The 12,019-nt window shown below is 34.7% G+C and overlaps 1 protein-coding gene across 1 annotated transcript; it reads left to right on the top strand.

Moving 5' to 3' along the window:
* Positions 1-335: 335 nt before the first annotated feature.
* On the top strand, positions 336-11,772 carry LOC132561743 (beta-hexosaminidase subunit beta-like). Its single transcript, XM_060226444.1, has 13 exons — positions 336-518; positions 2,206-2,470; positions 2,794-2,856; positions 3,059-3,105; positions 3,579-3,689; positions 4,990-5,091; positions 5,313-5,451; positions 6,613-6,805; positions 7,088-7,253; positions 8,049-8,226; positions 8,499-8,589; positions 8,943-9,047; positions 11,580-11,772. Exons 1-13 carry the CDS (start codon positions 336-338, stop codon positions 11,770-11,772), a joined length of 1,836 nt encoding a protein of 611 aa, XP_060082427.1.
* Positions 11,773-12,019: the final 247 nt, after the last annotated feature.

The following is a 12,019-nucleotide window of genomic DNA, read 5'->3' as shown; positions in this document are numbered from 1 at the left end:
TAACCGTCCTCACAAGTGTCCTGTTGTTATGGGCTTATTAATGTTTATGCCCGTGTCGTATTTGTGATATAAGTTTAGATAACTTCCAGATATATTATTAACCGTTAATCATTATTTTAAATTAATTAAAAGCATTATAATGACCTGTGTGTATCATTGTGTATTATGCAGTATATTATTAAGAAATATATTAATATTCCTACACGAAAACTACTGCAGTCTAGTCAAATTACAAAATTACCTTCTACTACCAGACATCTCTCTGTTACTAAGTTACCATATTAGTTCTGTTCTTCATTCCCCAGTATTCAAGTTTACTACCTAGAGCTTTGGCGATGTTAAATACTGCACAATCAAAGCCTCCTTACAGTGTCCAAGCTTGCTTCAGTATCACACTCCTGCCTTTTATACTGAACATGGATACTAAGTTGATCTTCTCCAATGTCATTGTTTTGATGTGTTGGGTGGTACTCGCCAGTGGATATATTACATACATCGCCATCAGACTACCTTTACAGGTAAGTAACTTGTATACTGATTGTTGTTATGTAACGTGTAGGTATCAATGTCAGGATACTCAGGTATCGTGTCATCCGAGCTTGATGTTAAATACATTTCATATAGATCACGTCTCATGCCTAATTTCTATTTCGAAATGTCGAGAAAATGGGAGAATATCATATATGGCGTAACAGGCTTCCACTTGCATTGTTTTGTGACAAATAAAAGAACTTGGGGTTAAAATGAAGATATCTAAAAAATAATTTCAATGTTATATTGTTACAAGTAAACCATGCATTCGCCTAGTAACTGGAAATGTTTGGTTGAACTGTACATTATCTACAGGATCTTACATGAGTTTCAATTTGATTGAAACGAGTATAAGAATTTTGTATTTAAAGCGAACTAAAATAAATAAATCTATATACATGTGGGAAGTCACTTACATTTCTTTTTATCACGCGATCGATTCTTCATGCAAATATTGCAGACAACTGACATTTTCGCATCAAAATTGGACTCTATCTCTAGTATCGACATATCAACATAATCATAATACAAACACAAATTCAATAAAACTAGGGCAAAACATTAACAAAAGAACGATTTACATGGAGATTCCTGAAAAAAGTACAAGGATAATAAGACCAGGTGGTTCGCAAGAGAGCGCTACCTAAACGTCACAACGGTTGATGATTAGCCATCTCTAATACACAAAAATATTACATGGATGTAATTAACTGTATAAACAAGGCAATGCTGTGGAAGACTAACAATACTATCCACAGTGTCTTTACACCTTCTATGGCATCATCAGGCGATCATACCACATTATAATTAAAGATGACATCACTATAAACAGGTATCGCTTAACTTCCTAACTAAAACCTGCTTTAAACATATGTTACTAGTGTCATTCTTTCCTCCATTGGATCGAAAGAAACTAAAGTTCAATTTCCAACGAATCGATGTAATTTAATCACGAGATAATGAAATAATATCAAAAGATGAAGAATGGCAATGTGTTTTTTTATATTTGTTATTTTATTTCTTATGTAATCGCAAATTCTCAAATATTTGTTCTCCTTCCATAATCAGCTTTGCTGAGATCAAATCAAGATGATACAGCAATTCAGGCAGATTTCAGTGTCTACATTGACATTTGATTAAAGCTTTTGTCTAGTATTTATAACGAAATATAACGTAACGATGTTTTACTTATTGCAAAGTAATTGTTTACCGCCATGGAAAAACAATACCAATCTATTTCTCATGCTTAGTACTTATCAGACTAATTATGTTGTCGACTTTATAAATTTATAGTAGACATAATTTTTATAACACCACATGTTAGGTAAAAACGAGATGCAGTCAGTTATGATGTTCAAAGAGAGACAATATAAAAATGCATGCCAGAAAAACAACAACATTATCATGAGTAAGTTTATTATAAACCATCATGAAAATAGATTTATTTGAATCAGAAGTTGGATCTTGGATTATGGCTATGTTGACATGTTGGTATTTTCGTGTTCTTGTAGACCAGACATTTTAGTTATTTTTGGAACATTTTCGTACGAATTTCCGTCAATTTGCTATAACGCTATTGCGAATTACTGAACTAAAAAAGCGATTTACACAGTCGCCTGGGATTCGTTATAATCGTATTTTATTGCACTCATATTTGTTTTCTCTTTCGTAAAGGGTCAAAGGTCACCACCAGGGTCACCATGGCCACACCCAAAGGAAATGAAACTAACAACCGAAGCCCTAACTCTTGACAGATTGAGCTTTAAAATACGATCTACAGTCAAAGGCTGTGACGTCATTGATAATGGGATAACGCGGTACACGTCTAACCTAGATGTTGGATCTATAGACGACGCTCTGCAAACAGCAGAAGACCTACAAATACATGTAGATAACAGTTCCTGTCAAGGGTATCCCTATCTGGGAATGAATGAATCGTGTACGTACACTATGTTAAATAGTCAGGAATTAAACTTTACACATCAATTACATCCCCAAATAGAAACAAAATTACACGAAATAACTGTTAATATATATATATATATATGATATTAAACGTTTATAACAAATATGTGCTTTGTTTGTACCTTCACATAATTATAACATCAGAGTTAAATTATTCACATGGATTTACATAAGAATATTATATTAATATTAATCATTACTTAGTATGATATTATTTGTATAATTCATTATTGTTTAAGAACAGAACTGGCCGGATACTATATGAGGTTATGTATGTGTGTGGGTTTTGTGTTCCAGATACATTGAAAGTCGACAGACATTCCATCCTACGTGCCAACACTGTATGGGGAGCATTAAGGGGTTCGTTTCATAATTATTAATTTCAAACTCATGTAGCAAAATCTTATGACGTCCGTCAATGTGTACAGCTTATATAATAATGTTCCTCACGTCGTATTTGTCATTTGTAAAGTACTTGGCGAGATAAATAGTGACAGGAACTTCCACTGACTTGGAATAAATCTTCTATCAATATGTCGGAATTTCCGTGTTATCTTTACAGGACTTGAGACATTTAGTCAGCTGCTGTATACTTCCCCTACAGGGCAGGTAACGAAACAATGTACATTCATTCATTCATTCATTCATTCATTCATTCATTAATTCATAAACTGATTTCTCAATTATCAATATTACTGTGATATATTTCAAGTGAATGGTTTTTTTTTTATCGTGTCAGCCAACATGATCAATTCTTGAATCTATGGATCAGTTAATCTTTTTTTACTTTAATTTGTTGTTATTTCAGTTCATTATGATTATGAACATTTGTTGGGTTTTAGTTTATTAGATAACTAAATCAAAATTATATATGCATTATGAAAATGAAACGAAAATGAAATGAAATGCAAATGAAAGGTGACCACGTGTTTAAAATCACTACTTTTTCTGGTGTCAATAATAACTATACCACAACTTTGAAAATAGTCATACTTTCAGATTATAAACAGGTTTTCAGCTAATTATTGTCCGATAGTAAAATGTAAACAAACATCTACTTTCTTTCCTTTGATGTATCGAAGGTAAGATTAAACAAGACGGAAATCGTTGACGAGCCCCGATTTCCACACCGTGGTATCATGCTGGATACTGCCCGTCACTTCATACCAGTACCTATCCTATTACAGAATTTGGTAAGTAAAATGTACGTATTACTGAAATTTATCCTAAACTGAGAATATTTGTAGGATCTGTAAACATGCGAACCACTTTCGCCAATCTCATATATAAACAAAACGTGAGGCTGGTCTGCGTGTAAGCCAGTTCATATATATGAATCCAAAGCTTCTTATACCAGCACCAAGGATATATCCAAACGGAGGACAACACACATCAATACAAAGTTGTGACTATACATCTTGTTGTACAAAACGGTAAAGTTTATGGTGATGTGTACCAGTAAGATGGAATCTTAATGCATATTTTCATTGATTTACATCACAACTCTGTTGACTTAAGGAAATGTACTACATGACTTTGATATGGCCATTGAATACCTGTCATTGCATGACATATTCTTCTGCCTGCATCAGAAATGAAGACGAAATGTTTATAAATAACAGAATCTGCGGCAAATTTCATGGCGATGCTCCTTCGTGATACAATAATGTACCTCACATAACAAATAAATAGCAAATATAAGTAAATCTGTAATAACAAATATATTTCATAAGTGTGTCTAATACTTTATTATCTTTCATGAGTGCGCAGCACAAGATAAACATGAAAATAAACCAAATTTCTGGCATATACAGAACAGATGGTTTTGTGTGGACATTACTCACTCCTAACTTAGCAGTGCGTGACAATATATAGACCATTTAAAAAAAATTATTTAAAATATGTTAACACAAAAAACATTTCAATGTATATTTCTTTATATATCCACAAAGAAAATGTTAATAACATGTCAATAACAGACAAATTGTGATGTAAAACCTTCATAGAGTTTAACTTCTGACAAGTTACTATGCGGCTGAAAATATGGCGGCAACCTACAACTGTCGCTGTTAATGACATGAATCCTCTTGAAACGTCCAAAACGTTTGTTTTGGGATTGGGTTTGATGTTTTATAAGTTAATTTGTGTAGCATTGTTTGCTGACTGTCATGGAAGTGAAATTTTACCATGGAATTGAATGTTGCTAGTAAACTACGCCGTCAGGTTTCTGGTTTTGTGTTGTTTTTTCAGTACCAGGCATTATTATTTGTTACGTTTTGAAGTTATATTTCACTAGATAATAACAAGAAAGTGCTAATTTTCCGTAGTGAAAAATAACACTTTTATAAAGATATATCTATATTCCACTGGGAAAAAATATGATAAATAGATTTTGTATAATCTGTTATCATAGGCAGAGTCAAAGACTATATCTGGCATTTCAAAATCAATACATATGTCTAATACTTAATTTATAATGCCTTATTGGTTTAGGATGCTATGTCTTATAACAAGTTCAACGTATTCCATTGGCACATTGTTGATGATCAGTCCTTCCCATACCAGAGTATCAAATTCCCCGGACTATCACAGAAGGTAGGTTGTCGTACTTGTCATACGTTTGTTATACCGGATCATTTATACAGATATTATGTATTTAAAAATGAGATGTAATTTTATATATTCACATTAGTCTCACTTGGAATTCATTCATCATTTATAACACCCTCTCTCTCTTTCAGTTATTTTTTTCACACGTATCATCGAGTTAAAAATTAATAAAAATGTCGAATGCCGATATCAGCTTTTCTCGTTAGGGCGCATACAGTCCCGTTCATGTGTATAGCCAAAAGGACATACAGAGAGTGTTGCAGTTTGCTAGATTGCGGGGTATCCGAGTCATTGTCGAGTTTGATACGCCAGGGCATACCCAGTCCTGGGGGAAGTTTAATCGGGGTAAGTAGCAAGTCGTCAATACACATTAGGTCATGGTGAATGTTGGACGTGTTCATATAGGAACACCCCAACCAAGTCATGAGGAAGAATAACTGGAATAGATATTAACAAGCCATTATTATACCTAGACGTAGGGGAATTTGACAGCTCTAGGTAACAACACATAAGACTAAGATGGAAGTTTGGCTGAGGTTGGCAGAAACACGACAGACTACACCAAGTCCTTGGGATATTTAATCGGTGTATGTAGCAGCTTTGGTTGGTTGGTTACAGGTTTTCTGTCTCCTTGACTAGTAGGATTTGTTTCACCGACGAACGTAAGTGTTTTCTGATGAAATGAGGGGGCGCCCTGCATTCCGGAACAGTCTGTCAGAATATCCGAAAAATTGAGTTATACTTTTTGGACAGCGGCTTCTGGGCCTAATGGCTCCCTATCCCATCAATGGCGAACATAGCGTTCCCCGCATGGTAACAGTTAACACTAGCCTTTCTAGTTGGAGTGATCAAGGGTTGAGTGGGACCTAAGCACTTTTGATTGAATATCAATATAATTTTGATGTCCATCAAATGCCTTAATAATTCCTTAATTATGATAATATTTATAAATTACAAAGTTTAAAATACCTCCATACTGATATTTCTATTGACAAACTTTTGCTGCTGATTGTACATCTTTATATATATATTTATTTCTGAAATTTGTTCTTTTTATATGTACCGGTAGGAAGCAAGGCGCCAAAACACATGTATTCTTGAGATAATTCTGGCCAAGTTTGGTAGCAACTTTAGAACACATCCAGTCATCGCAATTATACAAGGATGAAAATTGTTATAAGTCTACAGGATGTCTGGTTTCGTTTTTATATGCATTTCTTTGTTATAACGATGTTTAAACATTTATCCTACAACCAACGACATCGTTTGTAAGATTAAACATTCCTTTATCCGTCATTACAAATAATGTGCGTCTGTTCTGTATCTGATAAACCTATTAGTGTTAAAATTGTGCCACATGTTTATTTCAATGAAAGTAAATTTTGTCACGTAGACATTAGACATCATTAGTTATTCTTATACATATTGACACGTGGAAAAAATCGTCTTCAAAAAAAGAACTTTCTCGTACCAGTACATGGTTCAGTAGATGTATTGTTTTCGCAGATTTGCTAACTCCATGTTGGAATGATGGGGAGAAGGGAAAGGCAAAATATGGGCGGCATGGCGAATACGAGATAATGAATCCTATGTTAAACTCCACCTTCGCATTTCTGGAGGAGCTGTTCTCTGAGGTGACATCCGTGTTTCCAGATGATTACATACACTTAGGGATGGATGAAGCATATCACCAATGTTGGTACGTTCTCTACAATTAATCTGCCAACGGCCACTAAAATCAACGTCACAAAGATATCAATATTCGTGGGGTTATTTTTTTTGTTGATATCATCGATACTCTCTAAGAGCATACGAATTCGCATGAACAGGAGTTAATCGAGTTCCCCAACGGGAAAAATGACGCGTTAAGTTTCGGGACGTCCTGCTGGATGTTCTAGACAATATGCCTCAGTGAAGTAGCACCATAAATTCGATTTCAATTCCGCACTAATACTATAATGCATCTTTTTAATTGTTGCAGGGCTTCCAACCCCAACGTGGGAGACTTTCTGACCAGGGTGCTAGGTTTAAATGCCTCTGACTTTTCTGGTATGGAGCAGTATTATATCCGACGCATCTTGGATATCGTGTCGAACACACAAAAGAAGGCAATCATCTGGGAGGACCCCATTGAAATCGGACTGAAAGTAAGACAAGATAAAATTTGTTTTATATAAGCTACATGTAAGTATATAAAAGAGATGAAAGCAGGTAAGTAATGTCACTTTCCTAAATGAGAACTAGGTAAATCGCAACGGAAACACCAGACCTGTTGACGATTTATTTCTTAAATAATATAATTCATGTGCAGTTTTGTAGAGAACTGTTTAAACAATAATAGAATTTCAATAATGTTTCTTTTCTTAGAAATACATTGGAATTTATTATTATTTATTAGAATAAAAAAGAACAAAGCTGCCAACACAATGAAGCAGTAGAACGTTCAGCTCATTTGTGAGTGCTCACTGTGGTGAATATGAATTACTCGTTAAGATTGAGAATCCGTCAATTTATCAAAGAATTGGTTTTGTGACGACTCTGGTATCGGAACAATCATAAATACTCAGATTTAACACTTGTCGGTTTTCATGGAACTTATGAAAAACCTTGTGGTACGGTTCAGAATATACACACGCACTTGATGACCTTTAAAGTTATAAGATATTTGAAAACTGTGAAATTTATTGACATATGAGTCGAGTGCAACAGTTTCCTACTGGGTTTCAAAATTGGGGCTCTTTATACCACTGACGGGTCCTGGAAAGACAAAACATATGTATGATGCAGTTTGATTACTTAGCTAGATTGTATAGAATTCCTTTGCATTGAAACGTGTTATTCATTTGGGTGTATATTGTACAATCGTTTACCATGTTTGTCAACGCCGAGATAGAGGTTTACGCGGTAATGCATCAGATTTACTTTATCATTACATATGAAAGGCAGACAAGGACGTTTTGGTCGAGGTGTGGAAGAACAAACAGGAATGGAGCTCCAACATGCTAAACGTGGTTCAGAAAGGATACTCAGCTATTCTTTCCTCTTGTTGGTATATTGACTTTATCCACTACGGCCAGGAGTGGCGAAAATACTACGATTGTGACCCACATAACTTCAATGGTACAATTTTTTTTGCACAGGTATAGAAGTGCAGGGCTTGATACAGTCGATGCATATATGTCGGAACTAAATAGCTAGTTGGTTCCCCATGGACGATATGTCCCTGCTTTTATTAACCGTAAACAAACATATTCATGTTATAGTCTGGATACAAAAATAATAATAATAAGAAAAAACAGTTTTAACATTTTGTCATCAATGTGTTTAAAACCAATTTGTATTCAATTACAATATTCAAGAATTAAACAATGTAACCTTTTGTCCTATTGTAGGAACGATCCAGGACAAGTCACGAGTTTTAGGGGGTGAGCCGTGTATGTGGGGCGAGTACGTGGATGGCACCAATCTTCTCTCCAGACTTTGGTAACGTATGATATACTACCACTTAGACACAATGTAACGTTTCTGTTTTATAAGCATTTGGATTGTTTTGTTTCGTCCGAATTTTAATCCTTTTTGCTGCAGCATGTCTTTAACTATGTTCATGTTATTTGTATTAAGCTGATGTTGACTTTTATCTCGCAGACGCTCTGTTGCTAACTGTATCGATTTGTTGTCTCCCTATTTAATGTCTGTCAGTCACTTTTGTTATCCCATGTTTTAGCCTCTATTGCTGGTTGTTAGTTCTTTCCACATCTTCAAAAAACTTCATTACAATGTATAACACTTTTTAAAGATAAAATAACCAACAGCAAATAAATAACATTCAAAACCAGGCCTCGAGCGTCCGCCGTAGCTGAGAGATTGTGGAGTCCTGAACACATGAAGAACCCGGATGATGCTTCTTTCAGGCTAGACCAGCACAGGTGCAGGATGCTCAGGTTAGTTTGACATACTTCTAGTCAGATATGCCACTTGTGCACTATTTTCTTGTAAAATCCGCGTAGAGAATGATTTTGCATGAAGAAAATATACATAACAGAATTAGTAAAGAGAACCATCGTCTCCCTCCTTGTTCGAAACGTTTGGTTAAACTGCAAAATTTCAACTATCTAAGGAATTAATTTACGGAAATCGAATGAGATATGTTGACACGGTGGTGGGTAAGGCGTGTGAAGCTTTTTCTCCACAGCTAGACAAGTGTGTTTGCTGTATTTGCCATCATAATAATCTTCCCATCCTGTTGTTATCTCCAAATATCAGAATGGGCAGAGAGAGAGATCAATATCATACTATTACTATTACATGATGTAATATGAACAATTAAAATATATCAGATATCACAACATTGTGATAACAGCATATTGCATATCATGTCCAAAATGGTAAAACAAATGGTCGGGATAAGATCAATGATGGCCAATAAAATTCCACGCTTTCGGCCAATTAGAATATTGTCATATTCCTTTTTTTAATTATGACAACTTTTTTCCTACATCGAAACCAACATGAACAGCTTTCCATTACGTTGTATGACAAATTTGATGATTTCAATTTCTCGATTGTGAATTTTCTATTTCTGGATAGCACTTTCTCTGCATCTCTAACGTATGATATTTACATGTCACAGTTGATTCGATATTCAAATGCCTGTTTCCATTATCGCGCAAGAAGTCGTCAACTGACTGACAAACTCGTAACACAAGTGTACAAAAGATGCAAGTTGCCGAAAATTATTGGGAAGTTTTAGGGTCACCATCTTGTGATTTCATTGAGAAATATTCTATTTCTTTGTTTGACATGAAGATGGACGCATTTGATGCCCGTTAGTTTGCCTGTTGGTTCTGCGTTTTTGACACTCGTTGGAATGCCTTTTTGGTTTCGTTGCTGTTTACCTTGTTTTCATTTGAGAATGTGACATTTCTTACTTGGCTGGTATCGTCGATGGAGCACAAGACGCTTACCTTTCCTTAACACCTTGTCTTATCCTTCATCTACTTTTTCGGGAGTCTCCGTGTAAATCCTTTTTTTTTTTGTTAATATTTTGCTTTAGTTTTCTGGAACTTGAGTTTGAACTGTTATTATATTGCCATGTTGGTATTTTCGTGGATGTGGGGGAATCCAACGTTAAGAAATAAGGTGGTTACATTGCTAATTTTAACTTATCCCAATCATCTGCTTATGTCTGAAAATGTCGGCTTTAATTTAAAAAATGCAAAAGCGGTGATTATGTAACATATAACCAGTTTATCCAATTTAAAAGATTAATTAAAAGAATGCTTATGTTTATGTCTGCAATTCCTTAAAACATCTATGCTTATCAGTCCTCTTCCAGTGAAACCAGATGAACTATAGTTTCCCTCTCTGTCAGTTTGTCGGCTTCCTTGTATTTTCATTCCTTGGGGGATTCTCATCAAATTTCGCATGCGTATGAAATTTCAAATGTTTGGCCCCCAGGATTGGTGTATCGAGTTCACCATTTTTTTTTCAGAAAATTATTGTCAGCACTCTCACAGCTTCATCCCTTTGGGGATTCTCCTAACACTAAACACACTTATAAAGCATCAAAATATTTTGGACTAGCTGGAGTTTCAGGGTTGTTGGATAAAGGTCAAAATCACTATTACTGCTTTGAAAAAAATGACAACATGTGAACATAATCATGATCCAAACAAACTAAAGCAACAATATAAAAAAGTATTTACACGAAGACAAAGAGAATAATATCAGGTGTTCCGGGAGAATAAGCTGGTCCATCCATGTAAGTAATACTACGTTTTCAAATGAGAATATGGTATTCAACAACGTAACCAACAGGCAGTTTAACGGGCATCAAATACGTCCAGCATCATATCGCACCAAGAAATTGAATATTTTCAGTGAAATCACTATGACGATATTTATATTTCTTCATTATTTTCATCAACCTACATATCTTGAAACTTGTGTTATGACTTGTATAAAGTCAAGGTAACGTTTCTGAAAATCATTTTTAGCACTATAGCTGCTTCATTCCTTACAGGTTTTTGTTTAATTCGTATGCACTTACAAATGACCAAATACTTTTATTTCACATTGGTTATGAACTATATTGTCACTTAATACTTATTTGTTGTATTGTTACATTCAAAACCGTTACAAACATTTTTGTTTTCAAATTAATAGTAATACAGAGTATGTTTCTCAGTATAAAAATACCATTTAAATCTCACATCACTATCGAAATCAAATTTTATATGGTCTAATTAGAAGCGTTACACCTCACTTATAAGGTCACTGATCCAGCACAAAGTTACCTGGTGGGTTTTCACAGTGTACATCTTTCTGGTGTCAAAATATTCCGCGTATCATTTTGTATCCAATTACTTAGATGTCTTTCCATCATATCATATCTTTTCTTCTTGTTTTCTCTAAATCTGAATTTCCCTGCTTTTAGACAAGAATTAATTCCTCTAAAATGTTATATATTAAAGGCGTGGAATTCCTGCCGAGCCAATCTTGAATGGTTTCTGTGGTGACTTCGAAGTGAAAACGGATACCGACGAAGTGCAGCAGAAAAGCGTCTGTACAAACACTGCTTCTGCTTTTCCTGGAGACTGTTTTGTATTGGTCCATATGGGAATAGTCTTGTTATTGTCATTAGCGAAATCTATGGTTGTTTGGTGATACTGCACAACAAAGAATATCAACGATATGTAGTAAGCGAGAAGGGAGAGCAACACACCAATTATGAACGTTCATAATATGTGATGCGCATATCAACTTGAAAGATATTTCTACTTTATTCTTTACTCAGTTGCTTGTATTTGTGTTCTTTACGATGAAAGCAAAACTCTATTCAAGATAAATTAGAGATATTATGAAGATATTTGTTACGAGTCTACCGAACCCGTGTCATAGTTTTGCTATTTTG

The sequence above is a fragment of the Ylistrum balloti genome, unplaced genomic scaffold, assembly GCF_031769215.1.
Source record: "Ylistrum balloti isolate Yb309-2 unplaced genomic scaffold, AGI_CSIRO_Ybal_v1 Utg371274, whole genome shotgun sequence".
In the NCBI taxonomy this organism is placed as follows: Eukaryota; Metazoa; Mollusca; class Bivalvia; order Pectinida; family Pectinidae; genus Ylistrum; species Ylistrum balloti.
The sequence above is the reverse complement of the archived record's forward strand: the minus strand, read 5'-3'. Positions and strand labels throughout refer to the sequence as shown.

Bases quoted from the DNA above. Each gene is read 5' to 3' on its own strand.
- LOC132561743 (XM_060226444.1), top strand. From the start codon at position 336: ATGTTAAATACTGCACAATCAAAGCCTCCTTACAGTGTCCAAGCTTGC. The intron at 519-2,205 runs GTAAGTAACTTG...TCTTTCGTAAAG, and splicing joins CCATCAGACTACCTTTACAG to GGTCAAAGGTCACCACCAGG. The intron at 5,452-6,612 runs GTAAGTAGCAAG...TTGTTTTCGCAG, and splicing joins CTGGGGGAAGTTTAATCGGG to ATTTGCTAACTCCATGTTGG.